The sequence below is a fragment of the Montipora foliosa genome, chromosome 7 (genome assembly GCF_036669935.1).
Source record: "Montipora foliosa isolate CH-2021 chromosome 7, ASM3666993v2, whole genome shotgun sequence".
NCBI lineage: Eukaryota > Metazoa > Cnidaria > Anthozoa > Scleractinia > Acroporidae > Montipora > Montipora foliosa.
The window spans coordinates 12,354,244-12,371,743 of NC_090875.1; the positions used below are offsets into that span (position 1 = coordinate 12,354,244).

At 40.4% G+C, this 17,500-nt stretch overlaps 1 protein-coding gene across 1 annotated transcript in view; it reads right to left on the reverse strand.

The window, feature by feature from the left end:
* Nucleotides 1–2,951: 2,951 nt before the first annotated feature.
* LOC138010565 (DNA-(apurinic or apyrimidinic site) endonuclease 2-like) overlaps nucleotides 2,952–17,500 on the reverse strand; it is a 17,946-nt gene continuing 3,397 nt past the window's right edge. Inside the window, exons 3-5 of the mRNA XM_068857545.1 lie at nucleotides 16,339–16,651; nucleotides 12,543–12,612; nucleotides 2,952–9,030 (exon numbers count right to left, since the gene is read on the reverse strand). Of these exons, the coding sequence (XP_068713646.1) occupies nucleotides 7,966–9,030; nucleotides 12,543–12,612; nucleotides 16,339–16,651 (1,448 nt within the window). The 3' untranslated portion in view covers nucleotides 2,952–7,965. The remainder of the gene's footprint in view (nucleotides 9,031–12,542; nucleotides 12,613–16,338; nucleotides 16,652–17,500) is intronic.

A 17,500-nucleotide genomic window follows, 5' to 3' on the forward strand; every position in this document is an offset into this window, starting at 1 on the left:
CTTCACCACCAAAATTTCCCATTTTGTCTGGATTATATAAGTTCTTTCCTCCTTTTGTTTAGTGGTTAACTAGTGACTTGTGAAATTGTATGGTGCACAAGAAAGCTAAATGCAGTGTCTCCTTTAGTTGTAAAACATATATTAAAGGAACACAAATAATATTGTCATTGTTGTTGAGTAATGTTAGGATTTAGTACTGCCAGTGGTATTACAAGTGTCTCTTTTGAGTGGATTCCCCAATTTTCTGCTAACTTGACCCAAACAGATATATATAGGTGGAGAACAAATTCGGGAAAATGAAAGGAAAAAATACTAAACATACATCAGTTGATTATTACAATACACTATTTGTTTTGTTCAATATTATTTGCACTAGAAAGAAAATTAACGGCCATAAGAATTAAGTCTGTGATAAGGAAAAGTTTGTTCTGACTAAAACCTATGTTGGAAATTTAGGCATTTGGGGTGCTTTTTCACAGGGTTACATGTGCATGGTATTAATTTTTATGTCAGTCCAATATTTTTCTTAAAAACTGTGTTGTCTCTATAACTTTGTCCTTTTTTGTGAAGCATGACATTTTCTTCGCTCAATTCAACATTTGATTTGTGTTGCTGATCTTGTTTTTCCTGCAAAAGTGTGTTATGTTAAATAATTATTATTGTTATATAACTGTTTTTGCTCCCAGCAGCGCATGCTCTCATTGGTTACTTCAAGGTCACATGACATCTAACAATAACACTTTTGCCGTTCAAAAGTCTCTGAGCGGGCACCAGTGCAAAATCTATGACGTCAGAGGGTAACAGTGCACTGTTGCCCGCAAATGTTGACCGACGACCACCGTTGCTGTTCCCATTGCATGTTTTCCTATTTGTGCTATATAACAAATCACTTAATGACTGGTCTCTCAGGAAACAGTTCATTTTGTTTCCCTCGTCTGCGCCTCAGGGGAACATTGGAAATTTTTAGGGAAACAAAATGAACTGTTTCCCTCGGGACCAGTCATTAAGTGTTTACTGTTAGGATCATAGGAAAATTATTGACCTTGGGTGTTCGGTGACACAGCTACATTGTAGAGCATAACCATTATTAAAATGATATCTGTTTTACCTTATTATAGTGAGCTAACTTTTTGGTGTGGTTTTACTCACAGGTCTTGTAATAGGCCAAAAGCAATTTGAGAAATTCATGGGGTTGTGCATCGCATTCAATGCAGTTTGTTCTGTGCATGTAAATAATAATATGAAATGAAACATGTTTAGTGTGTTACTGATTACAGCCAACAGCCTGTGGCGCTCAATATAATGCTAAGCAGTGTACTGCTGTCAGTGGTGTGTGTGTCTTGGTGAAGGGAGGGGGAGGGGGGGGGGGGGGGGTTAGTACTGCAAAGGCATTGGCATGTTATTGTCGTAAATGAGCTAAACCCAAATACTTACCTTCATGTTTTTTTGTGAAAGTTTTTGTTTTCGTTCTCGATTTTTCTCTGCTTAATATCCAGCTCCTGCCTTTGATCCTTGAGGGTTTTCTTCCTGTCTGACTAATTCTGTGTAACTTAGTGCTTCAGTTCTCTTGGCAGATTTTTGACACTGACAAAGAAGGGGGCGTAGAATCTATATTGAGGGGTAGGGAAAATTCAATTCAGGGCAGATTATTATCTGTAGTCTTTGTGAGCCAGTAGCAAGTGGCCCTCGAATAAAAATTTTCTAGTGTGGTGAACTGTTTTGCTGGCATCAAAAGCCAAAAAAAGCGCTTTTCACATTGAACTAGAGCACCTTTGCTGACATTTTCAGTCTCTAAATGGAGAAAGCAGCTTACTTTGTTGAATTAACTTAAAGCCCTGGCCAAACGAAACGCAAGTCATCGCAAGTCGACGCAAGTTTTGTTACTTGCGCTGACTTGCATACCGTTTGACCACCCACTTGCATTCACTTGCGACGACTTGCGTTTGATTTGAACATGTTCAAATTTTGGACGCAAGTCCGCCCAACTTGCGTCTCGTTTGCCCACTCAACGCAAGTGGATGCAAGTTTTCGCAAGTCATTCGAACTTTTTTGGAAACCTTTTAGCCAATCTGATGCCGCTGTTTGAGCAGGAATCTCAAACTATTTCGCGCCTTTCGCGCTTTCATTTTGACAAGAGGGACCTTAAGATCTACGACGGCGACGTCGACGAAAACTTTACCTCAAAATAGAACTTTGCTCTAGTAAAAGTCTTTCGCGATTATTCCATCACGTTCACTTCGTACAATGTGGGCGAAGTACCCTAAAAATAAATTGGTACGAGCGGTTTCAGACTGAAAATAGAGAATGAAAGATTCTCTGTTGCATGCTCACGTTGTCGTCAAAACCTAAATTTAGTGATTTCACGTCGTCGTCTCTAAGAGAACCGCGAAAATACGAGCTAAAATCCGTGCAGCACGATTATTTATGCTCTTTTAACCAATGATATCATTGTTTTGTGGCGTTTTCGTCGACGTCGTCGTCGTCGTCGTAGATCTTAAGCTCCCTAAGATGGCTTCTGTCACGGAGCAAAATTCGGAAAACTTAAGCCCCGAAGAGCTAAAAGAAAACAAGGATAGGGTGTTAAAAAAACCATAACAGGAGACCCAGTAGCGGTGCAAGTATAAGCAGCAGCTACAGTGAAAGTAGCAGCTCTTCCGAGTCTGAGCCTAGGAAAAAGAAAAAAAAAACAAAAATTCTGCTACTTTTGCAAAGGACTTGCGCTCAACTTGCGTCTCGTTTGGCCACCCTATCGCAAGTGAACGCAAGTCTTCGCAAGTGAGAACTTGCGTCGACTTGCGATGACTTGCGTTTAGTTTGGCCAGGGCTTAACTCGCCCTTTGCAAAGAGTCCCATAAACTTGAAAACGCACATAATCCCCCAGCAGTCAGATGTGACAATTGACATATTTTATTTTTAGTTACACAAAACATAGCAATGAACGTTGTTAAAGGGAAAAAAATAACAGGGTTTGTTGTCAATATTTGCCGCTGTTTTAAATATAACAGGCAGCCGCTCTGTCGCCTTGGCTTATAAAGCGAGAAAACTTACATTGTATTACATGAACAATGTCGACAAGATATTAACTCGAAGTTAAAAATATACATGTACGTTATATGCATTTCAGGACAACTTACGACCCTAAAACCTCACAAACTATATCGAGTGGCGTGAAAGTATAAGGCACTGAACTTCGCTTTTCTGTGTAAAACCAGTTACAACTGTGAAGACGAACACTAGTGGTAAAAAAACCTGCTTCTCTTCAAACTTCGATTTGAAAAAGTCTCTCTTGGTGTATGAAATCGGAATTCCACCTTTAAACACCTCTCAAAAATTTTCATATCAACGAAAAAAGTCATATTTGATGTTTCGCGAAAACAATTTACCTCCAACATATCTCTGTTCTGAGCTTAAAGAGTAACCGACCACCTTAAGAAACGCAAAACTCTAAACAACGAACGTCAAATGAAGCTTCGAAGCTCGTCAAAAACTCTATTGCTTTAGGCGAACTGGTTTTGGTCTGATCTCTTCCCTGACGGCTCTGAAGCATCGTTGAATGATGGCAGATTCAGATCATCTTTTTGCAAATTTTCTCAGAGAAACGCCAGCGGCGTGACAGCCTCCACAATGACGTGGTGGATTTTGATTTGTCGTTCGCCATTTTGAAAATGGAATGGCGGAATGGCGGCAACACAAGTGTGATTCTAGTGCGCATGTCTAGCGGTTTTTGCGCTTTGTCGACCGCTCTGTCCTCGACAGATCCTTCTTAAAAACGGGTAATTGACGGAGTATCAGCCTCATTTACTGATCGCTAGTTTTTATCTTAAGATGTATTTCGAAGAAACTACTTATTATTTTCCTGGAATTCCGGGAATTGCAAATTAACATTCAGTGGATTTCTAGTTTCCTAGAAATTCTAGCTTAAATTAGACATGGTTGGTGCCTCACTAACTTTCTCTTGTTAAAGAATGGCAAGGATTGCGTTCAATAAGTTTCGGTTCAGACTATCTATCGTAACTTCATGAAAGTCGTATCGTGTTAATTTTTCATTTCTGCTTCGCCTGAGCGAAGTGAAATACTATTGGTCAAAAAGCGGGAAAGGCGAGAAAACTGTCGATCTGTTATTTTAATGGAGTCGGTAATTACCGCACGTGCTCACAATCAGTGAATAAGTTGTCCACATTTGGAGTTAGAGGTAGAGTTGAGTGCGCGTATTACTGATGTTTTAACAACGTTCCAGTGTATTCTGGTCAAAGTTCAAACTAAAGCGGGATAAGGAAAAAGCAATTGAAAGTATGTTCATGAATAAAGACGTACCTGTCGTGTTATGCACACGGGAAGAGTTAAATATTACAAAGGTATGTGCTCAGTTGAAAGCGCAGCGGGCACTGAACGAAACAACACGGAGGCGTTTGCCCGTTTACCAGCATCATCAAAGACCAGACTGTGTAAGCAAGATAAATTGGCATTTAAGTGTGTCCTTGCTAGACATAACGAGTACTCGTCCGCGAGTTTTCTGTAAACAAGTGCATGGGCTTATACAAAATAAACAACTGAAATTATATTAAGTAGGTTTCTGTCGGTTTTCTTTTTTCAAGTTCTACATTTTGCTCGCACGGCTTTCATCTCATTAATTAAGCCTAAACAAAAGTTTTTAGGCCTAAGGTTAGCTTCAGGATACTTTCTGTATTGGGAAAACAATGACCTGTGACCTGTGTTTTGTACCTGCCGCATGTTGGAAGACAAAATTCATTTAACTTGACGTTTCGTGTGTTTCGACATACATCTTCAGAAGTGACCGTTTAGCATAGAAGGAACTGTTACAACTAAACTTTAAATTTAAGATAAGTAACTAATTAACAATAACAATGACAGAACCTGAGAAAAACTTGTATGTTAAAAGATGCAAACTAATAAAGATAAAGCTTTTCGCAAATGTAAAAGTTTAAAAATTAAGACCAATTAACAATATCCAGAGAAAATAAAGGAGAGAGGGAGAGTAGGACGATGGCCGGGATAATTGACTTTCACAAAAGTCTGTTTCCAGAGCCGTCCGCGGCTGTAAAGGTTGACGTCATGGGAATTTATCTGGCAGTTGTGTCATGGCTTTTGGGGTCGTATTCTTCATCCAACAAGCTAGAAATTGTAGGATCTATCTCCAATTCCAGGATTTGAGGCAAGAAACTCGTTTTCGTCAACAAACCGCAATTCCACTCGAAAAGCCATTTTGAATTCTCTGCCTTTGCAGACGTCTCGGTGCCCTCCCCCCCCCCCCCGGGCTCCGGGGGGGGGGGGGGATGGGCACTGCTGGAATTGACTGATGCATTACAGTACGGACCATTACCATGGAAACGGTCCGTTTCCGTACTTTCCGTACTGTCAAAGCGAATTTTGTTTTTCGCTTATTTAATGTGTTCCTCCGTTTCCGGGGCCAAAGCGCTCAAAAAACGTGTCTGCAATTTGCCATATTCAATTTCAGTGAAAAGTTACAGAACAGTTTTGAAATAGGATTAAGAAAATGTGGATTGATAGTACAAAAACCGCTCTTGAAAAAAAGTATTTTGAAATAAAAAAAATTCGGACACAATTTTGTTGTTTATATATAAAACTACCTACTGTCAAAATTTGAGAGCAATCGAACAAATTCGCTTTGACTTGTAGCTCTTTAAAGTGTCCCCTTCTGGTGAAAAAATTGTTTCGAGAAAACAGCGCTGAAAATTTTTCCTGCTTCGCAAACAAACTCCGCCCACAAACACAGTCAACTGGGTTCTCAGATAACTGAGCCAATCAGCGCTTGGAAAGTTTACTTCCGTTCGCCTCCTGGTGAAATTTTCGCGCGTAATCTTCAATCAACCCTTAGTGTTTCGCACTGCGCTCAAAGCGAAGAAAAATTTTTTTGGCTGCTCCTTTTTGAATACCGTTATGGGAAAGATAAAAAAGGCGGCCAAGGCTCGCTCTGAAGGAGGCGGACGAGGTGGACGAAGGAAAACTGCGGCGGCTTCTAACGAAGAAAGAAACTTTAAACAAGAGATGCTTGCGGCGATGGCGACAATCGGGTACGTTTTAGCAAATCCTTCTTACAAAAATTATTTGCAACGTATTTCGGTGCGAAGATGGTGACTTCCAAGTCCAAACACACCCATTATCTTTGTAAACTAAAACCTACCAAAAATCTAAGGTCTATCAACGTATAACTGTAACTAACTGTGAACCTGACCATGCTTGTGTGAAAGACGAACGTTCTCTTATTTGCAACAGATATGACGGCAATTTCTTCGCCGATATGCTTGGAAAAAGCACATCTGATAGGATCAAGAGAGGAAAACCACCAAGGAAAAACAGATAAAACTGCCACGGTTGACTGCATATACGCCAACAGGTTGCCTACGCCCTGTCAATCAGACACGAAAGTTTTACTTCCGGCAAAAACGAAAAACCGGATTTTCTCCGCCATCATTACTGGGTTGCCCTATGGCAAACCCAGTCGGAAAATAGGTGGATTTCCGTTTTTTTTTAGTATTTTTTTCCGTGTCGGTAAAAGTCTTGCCTGTCACTCCCCTGGTAAGTGGTGTCTTTGTGCATAGAGCCTTCTGCGAGTATTTTCTTAGGATCGAGAGGGTAGTGGAACTGCGTAGATTTCTCTGGTGGACACAGTAGAATCATTAACTTAGCCTGCAATGGCGTCGAAAGGCATGTAACGCGAATGGCGTTTTAGTGGATCCTTAAACAAAATATACCCTTATGGAGCTCAATAATGGAAAGTCAGTTGGATAAACTAGGCAGGAATCTCAAAAGCGACGAGTAATGGACTTCGACAACAATCTATCGCCCGTCGAGACGAAATCAAAGTGAGCTGTATTTACCTGAAGTACATGGTAATTTGACACGATTGAGTTTCTTGCCTTCACGCACGCAATGAAATAGGAAGAGGTTTTCGCCTCTAAGAGCAAATATGTTGTTTGTTTCAATAAAATTTTCGCTGGAAAAGGATTCTGTGGTATTTTCTGCCTTCGTGAATTATAATATCATTTTGTGTATTGAATTTACGAGCTTAAGGTTGAAATGTGACATGGGAGAAGTTTTTTAGTATTGCTCTGTAAGCAGGAAGGGTTCACAGGCCTGTTGGAAGCGTGCTTGAGTTTCAACAAAATGAGCCCTAAAATCAGTGAAAAATTGTGACGCAGATGAATAATAAAGTAGCTGCTATTTCCAAAATGATGGAATTACCTGGTGATAAATAACGTCGTACACGTCTTGGAGAGTAAATTTTGACTTTGCATAAACAAGAGTTGGGCGATTGTGATCTTTGTTTTGACTTCGCTCATTTCATTGTCAAACTTTATAACACTTGACAGAAAAAGAAACTTTCAAAAACCCGGTATCTTGCCATCATTTGACACAGATACTTCACTGTTTGGCGAGTAAACATGCCGCGGTAACTTAATCACGGCGCCCGCTGAATTCCGGCATGTCACTTTCGATTGTGCGATTTATTTGAACGTAGCAAAAATCTCCCAAAATGTTTGTCGCTGATCGTAACTTTTTATATTCTATATTCACTGTTCAAAATTAATGTTGTTTTCATGTCGTAAATATTTTATTCTCGATCGACCGTCCCGGAAACTTCGTTCTACTCTTTCTAAAAACTGTGTATCAATAGTTATTTGCTTTTGCATCAATATTTGTTTTGCATAAAGCAGCTAACAGAATCTGTACCTTGCTGAATTCGCATTTGTTAGCGTTAATAGTATTTTCGGTCAGATGCTTGTTTTATGAGGGGTTTATTGTTTTGGTCTCCCATCCTGACACTAACCCCGCCCGAAAGGGCTTAACTTCAGTGAATTTTAGTATTACAAAGCCGTCAGATACTCAGAGGGCACACTTGTGGTGAAAAGAAGTTGTGAGGGAACTTGAAAATTATCAACATGTTAGCCCAGAAGCCAATGTTTCTCGCTTCTCTTTTAAGGACTACTTATTTACCCACTTAAAGAAATTGCATCTTGCCTGTGGATTAGAACTGTGACCCTGTGGTTTAGCACAGCAATAAAACTGTTTGCCCTGATTTGGTCCTTTGACCTTAACTGTCCTCAAAACACTAGGTTCCCTGTGACCACTGCAGAGAGGAGGAGGGCGTGGCCCTGTTAGAATGTTTTTCCAAAGAGCTGCCTCAGCCTTTCTCCCTTGTTGGCGGTCTTTGCAAGTCGCTGCATCATTGGATGAAACCTCTTTTTCGATAACACTCGAGGTTTGTTCGTGAATAGATGAATGGCCATTGTCCGAAATTAACTTATCATTGCTGTCACTGTCACAAATCAATGGTGATTCTGACGCACCACGGGTTTCCTGTGAAGCTTTAGAAAGTCTTTTTGCAACTTCTCTGTCGCTTGGAACAGAGTTCGATGATTTCGAGAAAAAAGTTAACAGGTCTCTTTTTGGTGGGCACATTGCCTTGGTTTTCACTCCAGATTTTTGACGTTTCACCTTGCCTTTTTCATCCCCAAAGGACGCACTGCGCTTCAAAGATGATCTTACCACCTCCTCTTGTTTAGCAACACATGAGCTTGTGGGTTGACTTGAAGCTCGTGGTTGGTCAGGGTTTTTACCAAAATAAGACTTCAGTTTCTGTTGTTTTCCAGCAAACTCCGGCATATACTTTGTGCAAAAGGCTGGGGGCTTCAAAGCGCCTTTGAAACTGGTCTTCAAAGTTGCTACAACTGGGCAGTGATCAGAGCCATCAATGTCTGCTCTGATGACACAATCTACAAACTCGTTTCTCACCAATTCAACATCTGCAAAAATGTAATCAATCCTGGTGCCATAGTTTGTTTGTCGTGCACTGGTGACTGTGCACCAATTAGTGAAAGCATCCCGCTCAGTTGGATGAAAGTGACGAAATGTGTCAATGAAACCACGTTCCTTTTCGTGATGCAATTCGGCATTTCCATCACCAGTCAAACAATGATCAGATGAGACATCTCTCGGAAGTAAAAACTGATTCAGCCATTGCCGTCCTGGATTTGCATTGAACAAATCCTAAGGAAAAAGAGTAACACAAAAAGATGGATTTACAAGTGAGTATATTGTAAAAGACAACGCTTGTTCTTTCTTTGTGAACTTGATCACGCTCTGAAAAAAGCTTTTTCTTTCACGTTGAATATTGTGGTAAAAAACGAATCGAATGTGATTCAGCGTTGTCTGTAATCTTATCGACAACGATATTCGTCAGCCTTTGCTACAGTAGTCAAAATGTTGTGGACGGACGCGGCGCACTAAGAGATGCTGGGTGACCTTATTGGAGTTGAGCCTGCAGGCACATTTTCTTTTGTTTAAAACTACATGCAAAAGAGGCTTAAGGGTCAATTCAATACAAAATGGTCCCTTAGCCTCGTTTATGTGGCAAAACCGCTGATAAATCCGATATGGGTCATTTACCGGAATCAGGGTTGGTACCCTGTAGAAAGTGGCATTACAACCTAAGGCTGGGTCACAAGCTATGGTGATGGTGACCTGTATTTCGACATCAAGTTTCACCAGGGAACACAATGGTCATTCTTCTTGTTGCCAAATGAAACAGAAATGAAAAAATGCGTTACGTCACATGACCAATCCTCGCCAGGCCCCTCTGTACGAACACATGTGCTTTGATTGACAAGCGGATGGACTTGGTTAAGATTCGCTTTGTAATTTGTTTGTGTTTTTGACACTAAGGGTGCGTTCGATTGACCCTATTCCGGAATAAGCTTAAAGGACAACGGAAGGCGAGAAAATAATTTTTAAAAAGTCGTTCTTACGAAAGCACATGATACGTTGTAATCAAATCGCTACGTTTTAGGATGTGAACTTACCATTTAACCTCATTGTAACAGCAAAAAGCTCCGTACCAGAACAATTTGAACGTCCACCATTTTGGAAGCCATGTTGAAGGCTTGGGCGCATAGCGTGACGTCACTGCGCATATAAAACACCAGCTCCAAAATGGTCGAATGTGCCGTAGTTTGGCTGTTCAAACAGAACGGTCAGAGATTCCAAAAGAGGGTAAGTTTCCATCCACTGCCCTTAAAAAAGAAACCGCTTCTTAAGGGGTGGCTAGTGGGTATTAAAGAGCAAATTTGCCCAAACTTAGCCAGTGCCACATTTGTTCGGAGCACTTTGAGAAGGAGTGCTTCAAAAGTTGCTGTAACCTCAATCTATTGCCCGGCAGAAACGTAAACGCAACTTAAACGAAGACGCTGTTCCGACAACATTTCCTCATCAGCAAAAGAAAAGCAGAAGGCTTGCAAGCGAACGTCGCATAAATAAAACTCCTCACGAAGAGGTAATAGCGCTATCAAAAATTAAACGGTGGTCGCTTATGTAAGCTTATATACAGTCATCACTAGATCATTTAACGCTATTTGTCTGAGATTTTTCCTGCTATATGCGACATGCTTGTATCAAAATTAAAACGAACTAAAAAATAATAAAAATAAACACTTTCTTATCGTTTACTCTAAAAACGTAGACTTTGCATCAGATTTTGGATGAAGCCGTTTGCAATTCACCTGAGTCCTGAGTTAGCTGCTCGTGCTGATGTGCAACCTCTGTATCTAAAGACACGCAAAGTTCACACGCTACTAAAAGAACATCAAAGAGAAAAAGATCTATTGCTTTCTCAGCGATTAAATATTATGTTTAAGGATTAACCAAGCTCAACGAAACGTTCAAAATAAATCTCGGCTGGCAAATTATTTTTTCGGCTTTTTGGCCAAGGGCAATTCTCCATGCTCTTTGCTGTACTTTCGGCTATGGCACACCACGATGTATTTCCTCTACGGCGCTCATCTTAACTCTAGTGAACGTCGTCTTCCTCTGACTCCGAACTGCCTCGCATAGGTTCAAAAGAATAAGGCTCGATCTCAGCCATAATCGAAGCGAAATTCAGTTTCAAGCAGACACAAGATTCTGTACAAATTTTGTTGACATGAAAAAATGCATGCGGGCAGTGACGTCACAACATGGCGGCGGACATTCCTATTATGGAAGTAACCGGAAGAAAAGAAGCCAAAACGGCGGACTTCCAATTTGGAAAAATGACCGCGGGTTTTGGTCTTTTTGCGTCACTTTCGAAAGGCAAAATTCACTTTTTCTTGCTTTTTACTACAAATCTAAGCTATTTTAGTAGTTTTAAGCTCCCACATAAAATACAACTCCTAGCCTTCCGTTCTCCTTTAAGAATACGTAGACTGATTTAAAACAGTATGTTTGGCGTTTTGACGCAACAAGGCTACCAAATATATGTTCAAAATAGCACTTTAGTAGGTGCTTGACAATTTTAATGTGAATCTCCGTAAAAACGAAGGATTTCTAACTTCTATTCCATGTATTCCTATCGAACGTATCACAATCACACAATCTAGTTTCTAACCGTAAATTTCGCCATATCCAACCAATCTTTAATCCATTTTTAATTTTCTGCCTATGTAATCTGTAACCAAGTCAATGAGTCCATACACGCCTAAATGAAGTTGGATTTGGCGACAGCAATATAAGAGAGTTTTGTCATGTGTGCGATCATTCTAGACCGACGCGAACACTAAGAACGTTTATTTATTTATTTATTTTTTGTTTTTCTAACAGTTTAAATAGTCGTTCAAAATTTTGTTTGGATTCTGTCGTAGGAGCGTAGCCTTCGTAGGATGGGCATTCAAAGCTTAAGCCATGGTTCCTACCCAGATTTCCCGCCTCATTTTTCCCCATCGGGGTTTTTTTTCCGGCAGGATATTTCTGGCCTCCGTTCTGGCAGTAGCTGTTTCTGTAAACTGCCGCTTAGCTCTATACTTTTTACCTAGGGTTAGGTTTAGTTACCGAAGTTATCGTAGTGAAATCACGTGTGATCACAATTGTACTGCGCTCGGCCGAACCTGCCAGTTTAAATAAACCTAATGGGTTTGTATTCATGTTGTGCACTGCGTAGTGAAGCTGAAATTGAACATTTCGCATACTAGGACAGTAGTGATAGTGTCTTCCAGATTTTTAAGCTAATCATCTCTAATGGAGGAAAGATATTTAGCAATATAAAGGTGGCAGTGACAAGACAAGTTAAAAGAGAAAACAGCTCACTTTGGATTTCCGTCCGCGGCTCAAAAACGTCGCGTGCTTAAACTCCCTAATGGGGATCTTTAGCAAAGACAACGGCGACGTCAACGACAACGTCAGAAATTTGCATATTTAGTGGCCAAAAACAATAGCTTCTCACGCTCTGCACGTGCATTTTCCATTTTTGTCCATTTCTTTTGCGTCGTCAGCAAAATAACAACTTGAAATAACCAAATTTGAGGACAGGTTTTATGAAGGACGTCAGCACTTGAAGATAAATTTTCCTTTTCTCCCCTAAATTAAGCGCCGCTCACAACGTTTTCATTCTTGGAACCGCCATACCTTTGTCATATTGAAAAACTTGGAATAGTCGTGAAGTGATTACAATGATGAGGATTTATGTTTAGAGATGACGTTCTCGCTGCCGTTCCCGTCGTCATTGCTAAAGCTCACTAATATTACAGCTGTACCTCGTCGTCTGGTTCACAGTGATCAATCATTTTATGAGCCGTATTGATATCACCAAGAACAATCACATGTCTAAAATGCAAAATAAACACAAAAATATCAACACTGAATTTACCTGAGTAAAACAACGTCGACTAATCTCAATCGTTTAACCAAGTACAGTACATACTGCACTCACTGTTCTATTGCCCGAAGCGGAGAATACCATAATACACTTTGTTTGTCCTGCCAAAATTTTGAATAAGGGGCTGTTTACATGGAGGTAGGAAGATCCTAGCACTAGGAAGATCCTAGAAGGCGAAACATCTTTTCGTTTGGTTTACATGCAGAAATTTCTGTCTAGGTGGAAGTGGAGAATGAAAGCAAGATGGCGGGCGAGAACAACAAACACGTAATTCGGATGTATTCGGATTTATTCGGATAAATTCGCATGTCTTCGACTCACAGCGTTTTCGACATTCCTGTCGATCGATTGCTCGTTACTTTCCACTGTGTCTCTCGTTTGGGTAGTGTATCTTTGAAACAAAACTGGTCCTGAATATTGTCGGCAGTCATCAGAATCACTAGAATCGTCCTGTGGCAACGCGAGACGAAATTGTCGACCATTGGCAGCTGAATACCGTGAACATCCGGCCGCCGCCATGTTTGTTTTTTTGTCCCTAGTACCAGGAACTTCTGAGCGAAGGCAGTTTACATGGTGCTAGGATCTTCCTAGCGCCAGGATCATCCCTCCTCTCAGATAGGATGATCCTAGCGGTAGGATGATCCTAGCACTGGGGCCAAATACAACCCTTCACATGTAAACTGAAAGCTGAAAACATACCGCGCTTGGATGATCCTAGTGCTAGGATGATCCCAGCGCTAGGATCATCCTCTTTCCATGTAAACGGGCCCTAAGTATCGTTTTTGTTTTCTCTTGGGACCATTGCGAGTCCACGAGAAACTGGAAACAATGCTAATGCAAAGCTTGGGTGGACAAACAAAGAATATCATGGGATTATCCGATTTGGGCAATAGTAAACACTTAATGACTGGTCCCGAGGGAAACAGTTCATTTTGTTTCCCGAGAATCTCAATGTTTCCCCGAGGCGCAGCCGAGGGAAACATTGAGATTCGAGGGAAACAAAATGAACTGTTTCCCGAGGGACCAGGCATTAAGTGATTTGTTATATAGCAAAACAAATGGGTCAAACATTTTGAAAGATGCGCCCAGATTCCAGCGACAACATCAGGCCACCTTCAACTGCACGCTCTGATCACGTGCAACAGCGGTCAACATTTGGCGGGTAATAGTGAACTGTTCCCCGTTTGACGTAATAGTTTTCGCAATGTTGCCCGCTCATGGTATTTGGCGGTAAACAGTTTCATTGTTAAATACTTTGTTAAATGCCATGTGACCATGAACTAGCCAATGAATGGGCGCGCTGTAGCAGGAAAAACTCCAGCTATATAACAATGTTGGTTTAATGATGAAATGATATATGAAATGGATCATATGTGAACTGCGGATATGAAATCAAGTGAAGCTATGATCCTGAGCTGGTCATTTGTGGGTTCTAATGTTCAACTGTAACATTAGAAAACACCCAAAATACCTACGAAGAGAATGTAACCATGGACATTGCCTCAGTCATAATTTTTTTTCTGGCTATGGCAATGGCTTGTTATACGTATCTCTCGTGGTAATTGTGAAGAACAGCTCCCCCAAAAAACCTGTCGGTCGACTGTCGGTCGTCTGTCGGCCGATTGTTGGCCGACTGTCGGCCAACATATGGCGATAGTACTGGGATGATCATCAGTGTACTTTAAAACAAGCAGGGTTGACACAAAGATCATAAGTAGAAGGACAATTTTGCAACTATAAAATTAAATGTTGACAGTACTGACACCAGTCCGCCCTTTTCACTTCAAGTTGTCAAGGGCACCCAACGAGCAAATTAAGCCGAAAGCCTTTGAGAAACATTTCTAGGCTCCTTGTAATGTATAAAGACTGTCTAAAGAGATGTTTTTATCACCAAGAAGAATTTGATCTGTTCCGATATCTTAGCTGAAAACTGAAGTGTTCGAGAATTTTACGGAACGATATCTTCATTTCAGAAATTGCTAGCTGAACGTTACCTTCTAAAAACTTCCAACCTAAGCATTAATTTTGCTAATCCGAAACTGCTAGGTGACCTTTTCAAGTGCCAAAAATTGCAAAAACATCCCTTTCAAAAACGTAAGGGGCTACTGTTCCCTTGTTGCAAATCTTTTAAGGTGATGTAAACTTAAGTAAAGAAATCTATAGCTGTTTATAATTTTAATTAGGACAGTACGCGAACTCTCATTGGTCAATAGCTGTGTTTAGATGACACGGCTGTGACATCACACGATTTTTAATTGGTTATGTATTGTCAGACGCGCGTTTTAATTGGTTGGTAGGAAATATGAGCGTGTGTCAAGAAAATCTGTTTCAATCAAGAAGTAAAAAAAAACAGCGTTTTCCTTCATTTGTTGAATTATCTTTGAGAAATATTTAATAAAAGCAATAGAGGACTTTTTTCCATGTTTCCATAGCCTCGTCTAAACACTTGAGGGAGTTGGGAGAATTTGAGACAGTTATGCAAACCCTTGACTGCGTCTCGAATTCTCCCAACTCTCCCCCGTGTTTAGATGAGGCAAAGGAAACACAGAAAACGTCCTCTATTGCTTAACTGGTAACGTAGAAGCGAATTCAAATTCTTAGAACACTTTGACTCTCTCGAACGCATATTTCACCGCAGATTATTAATTTCATGGCTAATTAGACAACCACTTTAATTGCAAACTTTTTAATGAACTCTCCAACTTCGAAACAATTGAGCATTCCAAGTTTGTCTTGAAGAGAAAAAAGACACATGGAGATCTTTCCTCGAAAGTCTCGGTGATGCCTGAAAATAACACTATTAATGATTGTTTTTATTTAAAATTTATGTGTTGAACTGGATAGTGCTTCTGCTCACCTTCTAAAACAAACTTTGCAAATGAATGGTACTCCCAAGTCATCTGCCAATAAAATTGGAGGGTCAAAATTTGAAGTATTGCAGCCCATTGTATTGTACATGGATTATCGAAGCTTTAGATGGCACGTTTTTTCCCTCAACAGCGCACGTTCTCATCGGTTACTTCGAGGTCACATGACATCTAACAATAAAACTGTTTCCCGCCAAAAGTCTCTCAGCGGGCAACAGTGCAAAATCTATGATATCAGTGGGTAACAGTGCAATGTTACCAGTGAATGTTGACCGACGACCGCCGTTGCTGTTGCCATTGCTCGTTTTTCTTTTTTTTTTGCTATATAACAAATCACTTAATGACTGGTCCCTCGGGAAACAAAATTAATTGTTTCCCTTGGGACCAGTTATTAAGTGTTTATTATTTCCGCCTCTTCATACTTGGTCTCTATCATTTACAAAACTCTGTGTAAAAGACAATCACCTGTTTACATCTTAAACAACTACTGCGCTATTTTGAATGGTGTTCAATCTTCTGTTGAATCTTCAAACCACTTCTTTAAAATGACACGAACCTCAGATGGCAAAGAGCTCATTAGGTGAAGTTGCGAAGTTCAATCTGGTAGCAGAAGTTGGGAAGTTAATTTCAAAGTTCACAATTTGGTTGTCTAATTTGCCGCATAACTGGCTACTTTGTAGCCTAGTACACTGTACCTAATTTCCCAATAAACTTCAAAATGTGGCACTGTGACAGTAAAGTAACATGAAGTAGATTGTACAACTGTAAGTGATAAAGTGATAATACAGAACGAGTTTTCCTTTTTACCTTCCTGACTTTACAAGCATCTCAGCCCTTTCTTGGAGCACATTGTAAAAATTCAGTTTGAAGCTCACTCTATCCTTGTTCTCTTTATCAGCTCTTGGGCAGTAGACATTGATGATAACAACTGTCTTGTCATTAGACAGTGTGTGTTCAGTCAAGACAGCACGACCTTCAGCATCAAGTGCTTCAAGCTCTTCAAGAGTAAAATCGCTGTTACTACCGAAAGAACCTATAGATGGTTGTGTGGTAAGCACAGGAGAAAGACCCTCTTCAGCTGCAACAGGAGTAACTGCCTCACGACAAAATGTGGCAACACCTATGGAGCATCATTTAGAAGAACAAAGAAAAGAAATGTAAAATAAAGGGGAAGAAAGAAGAGTGAAAACAAAAAACCTTAGGAGCTGGTTGCAAGTTTGTGTTGCATCCAGAAAAGGTGAGTGCTACACCTGTAGAAAAAAATAACGTTTTACTAAACGAGCACGACGACCATACTTGGAAATATTGGCCCGAGGTCATGGCAGTACAAGCGAGGTCCATACAAAAATGATCGAGGACCAATATTCCCCATTATCATATGGCAAACCCAGTCTTGGGCAAATCCCTGTGCTCTGATTGGTTCTTTGTAGGTCAAGATTTTGCAGAACGGACTGTTTCCATGGAAATGGTCCAACCCGTGTATTTTTGTTTTGGAGCGAAGCCGGCAAATTCAAAATTTGCAACCAAAACAGCGAAAAAAATAAACTGTGAATATTGTCATTCTTCACAGTGAAACTACCAGAAGAAGCTAAAAAGATTGAAAGATAAAAATGATTTAAAAGCTAAAAAGATAAAATGCTAAAAGCTAAAAAGCTAAAAAGAAGTGCATTTTATTATCAGAAACAGAGTGCCATGTAATAAACAATTTACTAACCGAGCTTGCTCCGGCCGTACTGGGGAATATTGGCCCTCGGCCCACAACCTCGGGCCAATATTCCCCAGTACGGCCATCGCGCTCAGTTAGTACGCGGTTAGTATGGTCCCAAGCAAGTGATGTTAGTAAGTTGTTTATTAATTATGCCATCATTTCTATGAGCGATCTGACACACCGTCTTGACAGTAACCTTTTCCATGTAACACTAAATTCTGCTTCCTACAATAACAGTACTATTGTAATGAAAAAATGAAA